The sequence below is a fragment of the Pristis pectinata genome, chromosome 11, assembly GCF_009764475.1.
Source record: "Pristis pectinata isolate sPriPec2 chromosome 11, sPriPec2.1.pri, whole genome shotgun sequence".
Taxonomy (NCBI): Eukaryota; Metazoa; Chordata; class Chondrichthyes; order Rhinopristiformes; family Pristidae; genus Pristis; species Pristis pectinata.
Window position 1 is genome coordinate 11,285,625 of NC_067415.1, and position 17,284 is coordinate 11,302,908.

At 40.1% G+C, this 17,284-nt stretch overlaps 1 protein-coding gene across 2 annotated transcripts in view; it reads left to right on the plus strand.

Annotated features, from left to right (window-relative positions):
• The window catches only part of asmtl (acetylserotonin O-methyltransferase-like), a 39,471-nt gene extending 23,776 nt beyond the window's left edge, over nt 1-15,695 (plus strand). The window contains exons 8-14 of one of the 2 annotated variants that reach the window (XM_052025945.1): nt 125-542; nt 3,552-3,723; nt 8,475-8,659; nt 10,470-10,587; nt 11,012-11,155; nt 12,508-12,630; nt 15,327-15,695. In XM_052025945.1, the coding sequence (XP_051881905.1) occupies nt 125-542; nt 3,552-3,723; nt 8,475-8,659; nt 10,470-10,587; nt 11,012-11,155; nt 12,508-12,630; nt 15,327-15,541 (1,375 nt within the window). In that variant the 3' untranslated portion in view covers nt 15,542-15,695. The remainder of the gene's footprint in view (nt 1-124; nt 543-3,551; nt 3,724-8,474; nt 8,660-10,469; nt 10,588-11,011; nt 11,156-12,507; nt 12,631-15,326) is intronic. The other variant, XM_052025944.1, reaches the window with a different exon arrangement.
• Nucleotides 15,696-17,284: the final 1,589 nt, after the last annotated feature.

The following is a 17,284-nucleotide window of genomic DNA, read 5'->3' on the forward strand; positions in this document are numbered from 1 at the left end:
CAATCTTCCTGTCCTATTTTATTTACTTTTCATCATATTCTATTAATTCAGTCTCATAGTTTCTGACAATTCTGTGCAGTCAAGTGTTTTTCCACTATTTTACTTCTGTTTCTTTTTTTTCAAGGGACAAGGCAGGTGGTTATGGAATTCAAGCACTTGGTGGAATGTTAGTTGAATATGTTCATGGGGACTTTTTCAACGTGGTGGGATTTCCCCTTAATCACTTCTGCAAGAAGCTGGATGAAATCTGTAGTTTGTTAGAAAGCCAGTCTATCACAAGCAAAACCAAGCCTAGTGAGCTGGAGGGTGACTCTGTAAACCACAAGAAGAAAGTAGATGCAGAAATGAGTCTGAAGTCCAACCAAACCGCACAGAAGGAAGAGGAGCTAAAAGGTTTGGGTTCAATCCTACAAAACGTTACTTCTAAGGCACAAGAGTTGGTGGAAATGCACCATGGTTTCCCAAGGACATCTACCCACATTGAGATGAATGAGTGTCTTCATAAAGTTGCAGACCTAGTGGATGGTTTCAAAGCATCAAAGGTGCAGAAATTAAATTGTGAACAGACTTTATTTTGACAGCGTTGAAGTTATTTGACTTGACCTGATGGGTTAAAACATTATCCACACATAGAAAAAGGTTCTTGAGTTCAATTTGAGCTTTTGATTTTTAAGTTCAAGTTTATAATAGAATCAGAGAACCATAGAGTCATACAGCACAGAAACGGGTGCTTCGGCCCAACTGGTCCATGCCAACCAAGATTCCCATCTAAGCTAGTCCCATTTACCCACATTTGGCCTATATCCCTCTGAATCTTTCCTATCCATGTACTGTCCAAGCACCTATTGTTATTGTACCTGCCTCAATCACTTCCTCTGACAGCTCATTCCATGTACTGACCACCATCTGGGTGGAAGATGTTGCCCCTCAAGTTCCTATTAAATCTCTCCCCTCTCATCTTAAACCTATGCCCTCTAATTCTGGATTCCTCAACCCTGGGAAAAAGACTGTGTGCATTGACCCTATCTATATCCCTCATAATTTTATAGACCTCTATAAAATCAAATTAATTCATTGTTTATTGTCATGGGCGTGCAGGCCCAGGGTATTAATGCCTTGAAAATTAGCGTTTCACAGGCGCCACACAGTACATTACCAACGTGCCAAATATAAGTTAACATAAACTATCATAAATTATACATAACTTACACAGCAAAATAAACGTAATGGCATTAATGCAAGTTGAGAGAGAAAATAAAGAAATACAGTCTGAGCCAGTGTTAGGGTTAGTCAGATAACCCTTTTGCCTTTTAGCCAATGGTTCCTCTTCTATTTACAATGGAAATATAACTGCAAAGTGTGAATGTGTACACATTATACAGTAGCATGCAAAAGTTTGGGCACCCCGGTCAAAATTTCTGTTATTGTGAATAGCTAAGTGAGTAAAAGATGACCTGATTTCCAAAAGGCATAATGTTAAAGATGACACATTTCTTTAATATTTTAAGCAAGATTACTTTTTTATTTCCATCTTTTATAGTTTCGAGATAACAAAAAAGGAAGAGGGCCCGAAGCAAAAGTTTGGGCACCCTGCATGGTCGGTACTTAGTAACACCCCCTTTGGCAAGTAGCCAGCTAAGAGTCTTTCAATTCTTGTTTGGGGGATTTTCACCCATTCTTCCTTGCAAAAGGCTTCTAATTCTGTGAGATTCTTGGGCTGTCTTGCATGCACTGCTCTTTTGAGGTCTATCCACAGATTTTCGATGATTTTTAGGTCAGGGGACTGTGAGGGCCATGGCAAAACCTTCAGCTTGTGCCTCTTGTGGTAGTCCATTGTGGATTTTGAGGTGTGTTTAGGATCGTTATCTTGTTGTAGAAGCCATCCTCTTTTCATATTCAGCTTTTTTACAGACGGTGTGATGTTTGCTTCAGAATTTGCTGGTATTTAATTGAATTCATTCTTCCCTCTATCAGTGAAATGTTCCCCATGCCACTGGCTGCAACACAAGCCCAAAGCATGATCGATCCACCCCCGTGCTTAACAGTTGGAGAAGTGTTCTTTTCATGAAATTCTGCACCCTTTTTTCTCCAAACTTTCCTGCACCCTCACCACAAAATTCAGCATCAGAAGTTTGCAAAGGAACATCTAAACAAACCTGATACATTTTGGAAACAAGTGCTGTTGACTGATGAAGTTAAAATAGAACTTTTTGGCCACATTAAGCAAAGGTATGTTTGGAGAAAAAAGGGTGCAGAATTTCATGAAAAGAACACCTCTCCAACTGTTAAGCACGGGGGTGGATCGATCATGCTTTGGGCTTGTGTTGCAGCCAGTGGCATGGGGAACATTTCACTGGTAGAGGGAAGAATGAATTCAATTAAATACCAGCAAATTCTGGAAGCAAACATCACACTGTGAAAAAAAACTAAAGATGAAAAGAGGATGGCTTCTACAACAGGATAACTATCCTAAACACACCTCAAAATCCACAATGCACTACCTCAAGAGGCACAAGCTTGAAGGTTTTGCCATGGCCCTCACAGTCCCTCGATCTAAAAATCATCGAAAATCTGTGGATAGACCTCAAAAGAGCAGTGCATGCAAGACGGCCCAAGAATCTCACAGAACTAGAAGCCTTTTGCAAGGAAGAATGGGTGAAAATGCCCCAAACAAGAATTAAAAGACTCTTTGCTGGCTACAGAAAGTGTTTACAAGCTGTGATACTTGCCAAAGGGGGTGTTACTAAGCACTGACCATGCAGGGTACTCAAACTTTTGCTTCGGGTCCTTTTCCTTTTTTGTTATTTTGAAACTGTAAAAGATGGAAATAAAAAAGTAATCTTAAAATATTAAAGAAATGTGTCATCTTTAACGTTATGCCTTTTGGAAATCAGGTCATCTTTTATTTGCTTAGCTATTCACAGTAACAGAAATTTTGACCGGGGTGCCCAAACTTTTGCATGCCACTGTATGTGAACACCAGTGCAACCTAGCCTGTCATGCCACAAACCTCCCCATCCCCACCATGACTAGACTGCTGTCCATGCATCACATTCAGCATCAAGAAGAGACCATTTGTTTTCAGAAGCAAATGAACAAAACTTGTATTGGACAGATTAGGACATTGGGTTTGTTCTTGTGATTTAGGTTCAGAATCAGGTTTATTATCACTGACTTATATGACATGAAGTTTGTTGTTTTGCAGCAGCGAAGACATAAAATTGCTATAAATTACAAAATAAATTGTGCAAAACAGAAAGAATAAATTTCACCCCTTGGTTAAATAGCATGGAGCCATGAATTCTTTTTATTGGCATTGAAATAAATTCTCAGCCTTTCATTAACTGTTGAAGCTTGTAAGGTTAAAATTCCATTTGTTAGCTTTGTGAAACATTTAAAGTGGGACCTTTTGTAAACATTACCTTCTCAAATGATTTAATGCTGTATCCATATCCATCATATGTAGTTGTATTTAGGTTTCTCACATATTCTTTTGGTTTTTACAGCGTTAACTTTTCCCTGAGGCTGACTGCTATGGTTTTACTCTGCAGGTCTTATTCACAGCTACCAAACTGAAGGTATTTGATATACTGAGCATACAGGATGGCTTAGAAGCTTCAGACATTGCTCAGAGATTAAAGACTACCGTGGATGGGACAGAACGTCTCTTAGATGCCTGCGTATCACTTGGTTTACTAGATAAAACGTCAAGAACATCACAATGTGAGTGTTCAAGTAATCATACTTCTGCCGATAGGGTTCTGTGTAAAGTTTTTCCTTGTATGTCTTTGATTTTTAATCCACCTCTCTCGTGGATGTTTGTATCGTTGTTACTGAAGCCTTTTTGAAACAAAATAAGAGTTCCTCGCAAAACAGACTTCCTCAGGGTGCCTTACAGAATTGGAGAGAATAGTATAACATAGTAACACAGCGACCACTTTGCACTACAATGCATCTTGCTTTTTTTATGGTTCTAATTATGTTCTTTCTTGTACAATTCTTGTATAATTTATGTATAATTAATGTTTTTCCTCTGAATGAAGTGCCTCTAATGCTATGTGCGTGCAATGCTGCTGCAAGTAAGTTTTTAATTGCACCTGTGCACACATGTACTTGTGCATATGACAATAGATTTGACTTGAGATTAACATGAACTAGAAACAGGAAACTGGGGAGAGGAAAGCTGACAAAAGTTTGGTTTGCCAGAGAAAGCTTGGGTTGCTTCATTGATGTCTGTTGGTCCTGTAAGTAATTGCATGCCTCCTACGTGGTAGGTTATACTGACCCAGCTTAATTTCTGTTTAATTCTTGGCACAATCTTTTGGCACAAGTAGAAGTTATGCTGCAGCTATATAAAACTTTAGTCAGACCACATATGGAGTATTGTGTGCAGTTCTGGTTGCCCCAAGGATGTGGGGACAGCAGAAAGGGTGCAAAAGAGGTATATTAGGATGCTGCCTGGATTAGAGAGTATGAGCTATAAGGACAGGTTGAACAAACTTGGTTTGTTCTTCTTGAGCGTTGGATGCTGAGGGGAGACCTGATAGAGGTTTTTAAAATGGTGAGAGGTATAGATAGGGTAGACAGTCAGAATCTGTTTGCCAGGGTAGAGATGTCAAACACCAGAGGACATGCTTTTAAGGTTAGAGGGGCGATGTTTCAACGCAACATGAGAGGCAAGTTTTTTACGCAGACAGTGGTAGGTGCCTGGAATGGGTTACCAGGGGTAGGAGTGGAAGCAGGCAGTTTGGTGGAGTTTAAGAGGCTTTTAGATAGATACATGAATATGAAGGGAATGGAGGGATATGGATGACAAACAGGAGGAGAACATTTAGTATAAATTGGCATCAAGATCGGCACAACGTCATGGGCCAAATGGCCTGTTCAGTGCTGTACTGTTCTATGTTCTAATCCATGGGCAGAGCAATTACAGTTGTGAACTAAACTGCATTCCTCTGTCTCCTGCACACGTTCGCATGTGTGCTCAATTTTCTCATTGGTTTGAAAATCAGCTGGTGAGATGAGATCACCTGGAAATCCTAAAGCTGCTTTCCAGAGAAGCAGATTAATTCGAACAGCATCAGTTGCCTTCAAGAAGTGGTTCACTCTGGTAATGATGCCGATTTCTGCACATTTTGCACCTTCTCCCTGTGACTTTGTGCATTCTCTCCAGGGGCTCCTGTTTCCTCCCACATCCCAAAGACGTGCAGGTTGATAGGTTAAGTGGCCACTGTACATTACCCCGAGTATGTGAGTAAGAGGTAGAATCTGGGGCGAGTTGAAGAAAATGTGGAAAGTGGAAATGATGTAGGATTAGTATAAAATGGGTGCTTGGTGGTCAGTGTGGAGTCGGTGGTCCGAAGGGCCTGTTTCTGTTCTGTATCTCTCTATAACTCATGGACAATCTTTTGGTTACACAATCCTTAGGCCAGACAGTTTGGGCAAGAAAACAAAGGGGAGAGTGAGAACTCAACACAGGTAGCATCGGAGGTCAGGATCCAACCCAGGTCTCTGGTGCTGTAAAGCTCGGCTCTACTAGCTGCACTACTATGCTGAGAAGACTTGCATAAACACCTAAAGCTGCTTAAGTCCACCATGTCTGAATACAAGTTGAAGTTGACTATCTGTTGAAGAAGTAAAGGGGGAAAATTAGATTGTTTTCGTAAATTTAATTCCAGTACTTTCAGACTGATACTCACTAATATAAAGGTTAAAGAGTTTATTATTTGTATCTTCCCACTAACCACATCTAAAGACATTTGATGCATAAGGTGGTTATGCTTTTTGTTAATTTTCACATTTCCATGATTGGAATGCTGCTGATATTTGGGACCTAATATCAATGAAAACTTTATAATTTCCCAAATTATTGTAAACATATTGATCCATTAACCAGCAGATTAAATCACTATTTGCTCTCAATAGTTTCCATGACATTGTGAATGCTTTGATCATGTTTCTGCTGAAGTGAACACAGCCCCAGTTTGTGTCTCAGTTCCCATATTTATATTTCTCATATTTCCTTTTGGTAGAGAAAGAGGCCATTCAGCCCTTTGAGTCTACACCTGTTCTGAGAGCAATTTCATTGCCCCCCACTTACTTCTTTGGAAACTGTTCTCCCTCGTGTGCCTATACACTGCCTCATTATTCTCCTTCCTCTCACCCACTCTAGGAGTAGATTACAGTGGCCAATTAACTGTCACCCGTCATATCTTTTGGAATGTGAAAAGAAGCTTAAGCCCCTGGGGGAGACCCATGCAGTTGCAGGGAGAACTTATAAAGTCCCGAGTTAATATTTCAGGTTGAAGGCCCTCCATCAGAATTGTTCTGATGAAGTTCTGAAGAACCAATTCTGATGAAGGGCCTTTGATCCGAATCATTAACTCTTTCTCTTCTCACAGATGTGGCCTGACTTGCTGAATATTTACAGCATTTTCTGTTTTTATTTTACATTTCCAGCATCTGCAGTTTTTTATTGATTATTTTCATTTATAAACTACAGCATCGACGGTCATAATGAAACTAGATTGCTGGAATTGAGACAGCCACATTGCTGCCTATAACCATACTTCTCAGATACCACATCATGTTTTCAAAGGTTACCTTAGAACATAGAACACTACAGCACAGTACAGGCCCTTCAGCCCACAATGTTGTGTTGACATTTTATCCTGCTCTAAGATCTACCTAACCCTTCCCTCCCACATAGCCCTCTATTGTTCGACCATTCATGTGTCTATCTAAGAGTCTCTTAAATGTCCCTACTGTATCTGCCCCCACAACCTCTGCAGGTAGTGCATTCCACGCACCCACCAGTCTCTGTGTAAAAAAAAAACTTACCCCTGACATCCCCCCCCCCCATACCTTCCTCCAATCACCTTAAAATTACGTCCCCTCATGTCAGCCATTGTTGCACTGGGAAAAAGTCTCTGACTGTCCGCTCGATCTATGCCTCTTATCATCTTGTACACCTCTATTAAGTCACCTCTCAACCTCCTCCTCTCCAAAGAGAAAAGCCCTAGCCCCCTCAACCTATCTTCATAAGACATGCTCTCCAATCCAGGCAACATACTGGTAAATCTCCTCTGCACCCTCTAAAGCTTCCACATCCTTTCTATAATGAGGTGACCAGAACTGAACACAATACTCCAAGTGTGGTCTGACTAGAGTTCTACAGAGCTGCAACATCACCTCACGGCTCTTGAACTCAATACCCCGACTAATGAAGGCCAACACTCCATACGCCTTCTTAACAACCCTATCAACCTGCATGGCAACCTTGAGGGATCAATGGACGTGGACCCCAAGTTCCTTCTATTCCTCCACACTGCTAAGAGTCCTGCCATTAACCTTGTATTCTGCCTTCGAATTTGATCTCCCGAAGTGTATCACTTCACACTTATCCAGGTTGAATTCCATCTGCCACTTCTCAGCCCAGCTCTGCATTCTATCTGTATCCTGTTTTAATCTACAGCAACCTTCTACACTATCCACAACACCACCAACCTTTGTATCATCAGCAAACTTACTAACCCACCCTTCTACATCCTCATCCAAGTCATTTATAAAAATCACAAAGAGCAGGGGTCCCAGAACAGATCACTGTGGAACACCACTGGTCACCGACCTCCAGGCAGAATACGCTCCATCTACCACCACCCTCTGTCTTCTATGGCTGAGCCAATTCTGAATCCACGCAGCCAAGTTTCCCTGGATCCCATGCCTCCTGACTTTCTGAAGAAGCCTTCCATGAGGAACCTTATCAAGCGTCTTACTAAAATCCATGTACGCCACATCCACTGCTCTACCTTCATTGAATCCTCAAAGAATTCAATCAGACTCATGAAGTATGACCTGCCCCTCACAAAGCCATGCTGACTGTCCCTAATCGGCCTATGCTTCTCTAAATGCCCATAAATCCTGTCTCTAAGAATCTTCTCCAGTAATTTTCCCACCACTGAAGCAAGACTCATTGGTCTGTAATTCCCAGGGTTATCCCTGCTCCCTTTCTTAAACAAAGGAACAACATTTGCCGCCCTCCAATCATCCGGCACTACTCATGTGGCCAGTGAGGACGCAACGATTGTCGCCAAATCTCTTCCCTAGCTTCCCGTAATAACCTTGGATATATCCTGTTTGACCCCGGTGACTTATCTATCCTAATGTTCTTCAATAGTTCCAGCACATCCCCTTTCCTCTTTCCTTGCATCGACATGTCCTGGCATATCATGTCATATATCAGTCTGTTGTGCAACCAGTTATTTTGTGAAAGAGTTCTCAGAATTGCACGCACTACTTAGCTGTTAATTGGTCTGCAATTTTGAATATTTCCTTGGAAGTAGATTTCAGTAAACAATAAATTCTATCAGTCATTGACAATCTGTAAAAATGGTGTAGGGTATTTTAAAGTTTTGGTACCATGAAAAGTTGAATAACCTATTTCTATATTCTATTCTTTAAATTTGTTTTTGCAGTATATAAGAACACAAAACTTGCCAACACATTTCTGGTATCAGGCACTGCAAATTCGATGTGTGACTATATCCTTTATAATAATGATTACATTTGGCCACTTTTCACTCATCTGGATTCAGCTGTTAAAGACGGATCAAATCAGTGCCTATCGGCCCCTGGGGAAAAGCCTGAAGATTTATTTCAGGTAAAGTATTGTGGTTTTTATAACTGACATTCCATGGCACTCCTTTTCAACCATCGTCGATCTTGTACTGTTCAGAAACCATCTTCCCATTGAGTGAGTCATGGGTAACAAACTGTAATTATACCACTGACTTTGAAGATTTCGCTGAATTTGGTGATAAACACAATGCAACCAAGGTAGATTTTGGTCATAGTTAAGATTAATTGAGTAGTAGCATTGATCATTTCATTACATTAAAAAGTTAAATATGCTTTATAATCGTTGTGAGTTTGGAGTTTGCACTTAGTGGATTCTTTAAAAGAGATACTGTGATTGTTCAACTTTATGACTCAGTACAATATAGAATAAACATTGCAGTTCTCTAGATGTTTTCTTTCAGTTAAGGCGATAACTAGGGACTTGTCTAAAGTACAGTGGGACTTTTTTCCTAACACCGTGAGTCATTATGATCATTATAGTTTTTGGAAGGTTTTTGGAAGGTTTTTGGAAGCAGATTCAATAATAGCTTTCAAAAGAATATTGCATATGTAATTTGGGAAGGAAGGATGATTACATATCAATGGGGATAAACCAGGGACATGAGATTAATTGAATAATTCCATTATCTGAATAATTCTGATTAGGGAAGTGATTGTGGAAATCTGCTTGGTAGATAGTACTGTGTTTCTCTTGGCTAAGAATCAGTGATGGGGAAAGTTATAACCTGATTGTTTGAATACAAAATCTTCTGAGATTTCAAAATTGTGTTCAAAATTAAAATATTTATTATCCCACATACCTGAAATTAAAGCTGAGAGTATTAGAAATGTCTTACAGGTAAAATAGTGGCAACAGAACTATTGAGCTGTCTCCTGACAGACATTTCCCAACAAGTTATCATTTTTCCCCATTATTAAGCTACTATTATCAATATATATCAGAAATTCTGTTCAAGGAAACTTGACCAGCTTTAATTCCACCTTTCCCTCAGGTGAAGTGTTACAGTGCCATTGTTGGTGAGAGGGTTAAGTACAAGGGCAGGTTCCATTGATATGTATCCAATTGTAATTTGTAATAGATTTAAAGACTGAACTTATGGATTTAAAATAGAGAGAAAATTATGCATCCTATCCAGATTCATCACAGCTTGGTATGGCAACTGCTCTGCCCAAGACAGCAAGGAATTGCAAAGAGTTTGAATGTAGCCCAGTCTATTACAAAAACCAGCCTCCCCTCTATTAACTCTGTCTGCACTTCCTGCTACCTTGGGAAAGCAGCCAACGTAATAAAAAACCCATCCCACCCCGGTCATTCTCTCTTCTCCCCCTATACATCAGGCAAGAGATACAAAAGCTTGAAAACTCATACCACCAGGCTCAAGAACAGCTGTTATAAGACTTGAACGGAACTCTTAGACTATAAAGATGAACTCTTGATCTCACTAACTACCTTGTCATGGCTCTTGCTCCTTATCTGCCTACCTGCACTGCACTTTCTCTATAACACTATATTCTGCATTCTGTTATTGTTTTGTACTACCTTGATGTAGTTATGTTTGGAATGATCTGGCTGGATGGTATACAAAACACAGCTTTTCACTGCATCTCAGTACATGTGACAATAATAAACCAATTATCTGCATAAGCCCTTCCTTCCAACTTTGTTTCACTTCAAGACTTCTTTTGGCCTTGGCTCCCCATAGAAAGTGCCATGTTGTGTATGTTTGCTAGTTGGGTAGCCTTCTGATTGTAATTTAACCATTGACCCAAATTATTTCTGTTGAATGTCTTATTTTAAAGTGCTATATTAACATTCAGTTTTCTATCAACAGAATTCAGCTCAAATGTTGTCTCTAACATCTGCCCTTAACAGTGTTGTCAAAGTTGTTGGGAATGACATTGTCAGGGCATTTGATCTTTCATCATTTAAAACTGCTTGTGACTTAGGAGGTATGACCTTTTTTTAACATATCATTATGTATCTTAATGAATTGAGTGGGTAAATTTTTGTCTCCCTTCCAAGAATTTTGTTGTAAACCAGTCTTGGAATAAGATAAGATTTCTTTATTAGTCACATGTACATTGAAACACACAGTGAAATACATCTTTGCGTACAGTGTTCTGGGGGCAGCCTGCAAGTGTCCCCATGCTTCTAGTGCCAACATAGCATGCCCACATCTCCTAACCCGTACGTCTTTGGAATGTGGGAGGAAACCAGAGCACCCGGAGGAAACCCACGCAGACACTGGGAGAACGTACAAACTCCTTACAGACAGTGGCCAGAATTGAACCCAGATTGCTGCTGCTGTAATAGCGTTACACTAACTGCTATGTTACCGTGCCTGTAATTTTGTCCAAAATGTTTCTATTGCAGGAGCTACTGGGGCTTTGGCATATGAAATGGCAGATACATATCAAGATATGGTTCTCACTGTGTTTAATTTGCCACAGTTGTTGGAAAAGTTTAAGTGTTTCCAGCAACAAAATCAAAACCCAAGTCGAATTTCTTTCAGGGGAGGTAAGTAAGAGATTACAGATTTTTCTTTCACTTTTGGTTCAGGTGCCACTCTTAACTCCTCTCTTCAGCCATGATTGAATGGTGGAGCAGACTCAATGGGCTGAATGGCCTAATTTTGCTCCTATATCTTATAGTCTTATGGCCTTCATAAGTAGAATCTATCACACAACTAAATTAGCAAACAGAACCCTAATGTAAAGTTTAACAAACTGAATTGCAACTCCTGTTACAGAACAAGACTTTTACAGTAAAGAAAAAGGAAGACTTTGTATGCCTTTGATTTCCTCTGGATATTACATAACACTTAACACCAGACGATGTTTTTGATATGCAGTCAGTCATCTAGTATAGCAGTAAATTTGCACATTGCAGTTTCCCAGAAATGTCAAAGTCAAGTTTGTTGTCGTATGCACAAGTACATGTATGCACAGGGATGATATTAAGGGAGATATTGATCATATTGATTTTTATATTTGTCCCTTTTTGGGCCAGTAACTTTGTTATTTCTAGTGACTTAGCCACAGTAGCAACATAAATGATGATTGCCACTGCACCAGAAGTGATGCTGTACCTGGATACTGCTTAAATAGGGGATGCTAGGAATTAAGATGCTAAGTAATAATTAGTCATCCTAGGGTGTACATTATTATCTATTTCTCTATTGTCAGCAGGTGAGAGGGACTTCTGAATATTTTGCGTACACTGCAACCTGCAGAATGGAGTCCATAGCCCTTTGAGGTGGGCAAATTCAACTTTTGCCCATCTTAATGCATTTGCATCCACTTCCAGTTGAAGTCCCGGTCATCAGCAAATTGCAACAGATACTTCTACATGAGGGGAACCATAGAGCACCATCGTTTTTCTGGTGTCACATCTTGTATGTTGACATCATTGACATGTGTGACACAGACTTTTCCGTTGCCGACAGAAATCGGGCTGATAATGTGTGGTAGATGACCTTTTTAACTCATAATCAAACTAGGAGAAAACTCTCAGCAACTTGTGATTGGGCATTGAAGTTTTGCTCTTTGCAAAGCTTTTCCTGCTCTGGGTGTTGCAAACATAATGATGGGTCTGACTGTATTCAGCAATTGTAATCATAGGTAAATTTCACCAATGTATCAATTTGTTTTGTTCTCGTTGTCAGATTGAGCATTAGGGTTAAACACAGCACCCAATTTATGTAGAAATGATGGATGAAATTCAATATCCAGGCATAAAATTTTAACGTAAAACAAACCCAAAATGTTGCGGATGATGGAAATCTGAAATAAAACTGGAAATGCTAGAAACACAGCACTGATCAGGCAGGATTTTAACATTTCATTTTATTTCTCTCTCCTGCCCAAAAGGAGACATCTTCACAGATGACATACCTGAGGCAGAACTTTATATTCTTGTAAATGGTCTGCATTACTGGAAGGAAGACAAAGTCAATCTCCTATTAAGCAGGCTCTCTCAGATATGCAAACCAGGTAATACAATGTTCCTGCATCTCTTCTACATCAGAAGTTGTCTATTTTCCTTCTCTGAGCTCCTAGGGAAGTGTTTTGCATTCAGTTGGCCTTTTCTTAATATATCAACCACTTTATGCTCTTGAAATTAACTTTATATCTAGAGATGGAAACGGGACTTCACTGTGAGCAGTGTCAATGCATTAGAAATGGCCCATCTTTTTAACAGGACTCTGTGATCACCTGAGAAACCAACAGAGCTGCCAGGATTTTTTTTTTGCTCCCTATTCTCTGAATGCTTCCAGTTTAGCATCTTATTTGTTTATCCAGCATTTAGTTTCCTTTGTTACCCAAGTATTTTGTTGAATTTGGTTCCTTGTTTAAAGAATGCATTCTCCCACTTTTCAGCAATAACCTGTCCAGAGTAAGTAAGTGAAGCATCAGTTTTTCCACACCTGTGCCATTCTCCACCCAAGTGACTTGGATATTTAACCAAATCAGAATCAGATTTATTATCACTGACATACTATGTGAAATTTGTTGTTTTGCAGCAGCATAAAAATCTATAAATTACAAAAATAAATAAGTAGTGCAAAGATAAGGAATAATGAGGTCGTGTTCGTGGGTTCGTCCATTGTTCAGAAATCTGATGGCGTAGGGGAAGAAGCTGTTCCTGAATCTTCCCAAGTACAAGACCAGTATTAGCACAGCACTTTTAATTTAAAGTTTCTGTTACACAGTGCTGTAGAGCAGTTTAACTGTTTCTGTACCTTGGAAGGGCTTCAAAGGCAGGTATCGGATAGCTGACAGATGGGTATCAAATGTAGAAAATATTTAAAACATACTGGTAAAAGAACAAAGAAAAGTTATCAGTGCATGTAAGAAACAGATCTGATAACTGCAATTATAAATGACAAGCTTGACTTTTTTTTTAAAAAGGCTCTAAAGCAATTGTTAGCGGGTAATCTGATGGAAACCCAAAATCTCTTGTGAAAAGTGGTGAATAAGCTATATATAAAATGAGTGCATTGATCCTATGTTTGTGGCCAAGTCTTTATATTGCTTTTTGTAAAAATGATGTTGGTTATAATGAGTGCTTTTTACCATCTGGTTGCTATCTGAGAACTCTTCAGTGCAACTGGCTGCTTAGCCAGCTCGATGACTTCACGATTCTTTGATGCACCATGTCCCCTGTAGATGGTCAGCCAAAAAAGCACTGGGAATAGGGAACATTCTTGCCACAAGACCATTGTGGAAGCCTTTCTCAAGGCCAGAGGTGAGCATAGTTCGATGTTTGACTGAGCCAGGGAATTCAGAAGTTCAAAGGGTGACGGAATGGAAAAAAAATTAAGAAGATTAAAAGGTTAAAGTAACAAGTGTGGGAAAGAATTAGGAATCAAAAGAATGGTTTCTGGGACCATTTGGATTGATGATATGCTCCTTCAAAGTAAAATATAGATTCTGAATGTATGGAAGATACAGAAGACAGATATAGAAGTCTTAAATTTAGAGCTAGTTGCTCTTTTTCCTCTAAACTTGTTTATGGTCATTATATTCCAAAAGATTTATGATTTTGACCAAATTTCTTCAGATCCTTTTGTTGGTTACTGCAGATTGTGGAAGTTGGACCATTCAGTAAATATTCAAAAGGTTACAGCAGGATCTAGATCAATTGGGAAAGTAGGCAAAAGAATACTACTTGGAATTTAACTCGGACAAGTGCAAAGTGATGCATTTTTGGAAGTTAAACCGGGGCAGGGCCACACACAGTGAATGGCAGGGCCCTGGGGAGTGTTGTGGAACAGGTAGACCTTGGGGTACAAGTACATAGTTTCCTGAAAGTGGCAACACTGCTAGACAGGGTGGTGAAGGAAGGTTTGCCTTCATCAGTCTGGGCACTGAGTACAGGAGTAGGGACATCACGTTACAGCTGTACCAGATGTTGGTTAGACGGAACCTGGAGTATTGCTTGCAGTTTTGGTCACCGTACTATAGGAAGGATATGATTAAACTACAGAGGTTGCAGAAAAATTCACAAGAATATTGCCGAACTGGAGGGTTTGAGTTATATGGTAAGACTAGGACTATTTTCCCTGGAGTCAAAGAGTCTGAGGGGTGACCTTATAGAGTTTTATAAAATCATGAGGCGCATAATAAGGTGGATGGTCATAGTCTTTTTCCCAGGGTAGGGCAGGCTAAAACCTAAAGGGCATAGGTTTAAAGTGAGAGGGGAAAAATTTAAAGGGGACCACAAAAAGTGGTGGGTATATGGAACAAGCTGCCAGAGAAAGTGGTAGAGGCGGGTACAATCACAATGTTTAAAAGATATTTGGACAGGTTCATGGATAGGGAGAGTGATATAGGCTAAGTGCAGGCAAATGGGACTAGCTCAGGTTGGCATGGATGAGTTGGGTTGAAGAGTCTGCTTCCATGCTGTTTAACTCTATGACTGTGACTCTGTTAATTAAAATATACAATTCCAAGCAGAGATGTACCTACTTCTTTGTAGGTGTTAATGCATTTTTATCTGAGATCCTTCTCATACTCATGCACCAGAGGAAATGCAATTTTCCATTTTTGCTGCTTTTTGTTCTTTTTGGTTAAGTACTTATTTTCATGGAAAATCTCTTCCCTAGCTTATTGCATTATGCATTTTTTGGATTGTGGTTCGGATTTTACTGATAGATTTAATAAAACAATCTGCTCTGGATTTTCAGGATGTGGCCTTCTCCTAACTGAGCTTGTGCTCCACAATCAGAAGACCAAACCCTGCACAGCTCTCCTGCAGTCCCTCAGTGTGATGATGCAAAGTGAAGGGAAGGAAAGGAGTGGGTCAGAGTACAGGAAACTCTTGAATAAACACGGCTTCATAAATGTGCAGATCAAACACATGGGAACGTTTCTGGATGCCATTTTTTGCAGAAAGCAGTAGTTTTCTCACTGAATATTGTAGAAGCTACTCGAGGTTGGTTTTTTAGTATGTTTGTTTCTCATGCCCAATTAGGATGGGCAATATCATTTAATCAACTTGGTTAAGGTGTACATTCTGTAAAATGAATTCCATATTAAAAGATTGTTTAAACTTGAATTTTTCTCATATTTTTATATGTAACATGGATGGAGACCATACAGCCTGTTAAGTCTGTGCTAGGTCTCAAAGCATTCCACCATCAACTTCCTCCAATTGTGGCCACAAGAGGACATCAGTTTAAGGTGCTGGGGAGTAGGTATAGATGAGATGTCAGGGGTAAGTTTTTTACTCAGAGTGGTGAGTGCGTGGAATGGGCTGCTGGAAACGGTGATGGAGGCGGATACAGTAGCGTCTTTTAAGAGACTGTTGAATAGGTACATGGAGCTGAGAGAAATAGAGGGCTGTGGGTAAGCCTAGTAATTTCTAGGGTAGGGACATGTTCGGTACAGCTTTGTGGGCCAAAGAGCCTGAATTGTGCTGTACGTTTTTATATGTTTCTTCAATTCTCCTGCCGGCCACCTATACCTGAGATAATTTTACAGTTGCCAACTAACCTACCAGCTCACCTTTGAGATGTGAGACAAAACTGGAGTGCCCTTATGGACAGAAAGAATGTGCATAGAAACAGCACAGGAGATCAGGACCTAACCCTGTCTCTGGAGCTGTGTGGCAGCAGCACATTGCAACATTGAAGCATATACCTAAAATTTTACACGTGTAATTTGTATTCTATTTTTCTGCTACTAATGGAGAGCTTTTTGAACCACTGCTCTGACCTTGAACAGAGTTCTCCATTCAAAATTTTAATTGCATTAGCTGAGATGGTGTGTCTATGGTGTATGACTCTATATAACTCCAGGGTGGTACATTGCCTCCCTGATGCCAGGGTTACGGATGTTACTGGAAGGCCACAAAGCAGGCTGAGGGGAGATGATGAAGATTTGGAGGTTGTGGTTTGTTTTGGAACCAATGATATAGGAGGGATGAGGTGCAGCCAGCAGAGATTAGGGAGCTAAGAAAGTATAATAAACAGGACCTTAGTGCTTATCCCAGCATCACATGCTAATGAGTATAGATAGAGGAGGACAGACCAAATGAATGTGTATTGGAGAGAGAGAGTACAAGAGGGGCAGGCTTTAGATTTCTGTGAACTTGAAACCATTGCTGGAGCAGGTGGAACCGATGCAAGTCAGACAGATCACATCAACAGGATCAGTATCCACATAGTGGGAGTTGCTAGAACTTTCGGGGAGAGTTTAAACTAACTCAACAGGAAGATGGGAACCTGAGAGAAGACCAAGCTAGAAATAAAAGATCAAATCAAATAAATAGTGGAAACAAAGGCAAGCAGCATACATAACAGTACGGAAAGTGTTAAAAGACCAAGGTTAAAAACACCGTACCTGAATGCGTGTTCTATCCACATGAAGTGGATTAATTAACAACACAAATGGTCATAAATGGGTGTGAACGTAGAACAGTACAGCACAGGAACAGGCCCTTCAACCCACAATGCCTGTGCCGAACATGATGCTGAATTAAACTCATTCTCTTCTGCCTGTACGTGATCTATATCCCTCCATTTTTATGTGTCTGTCTAACAGCGTCTTGGACGCCATTTTCATATCTGCTTCCAGCACTTCTCACCACTCCCCCATTCCAGGCACCTATCACTCTCTGTGTGATCTAGTAATCAGTAAAGAA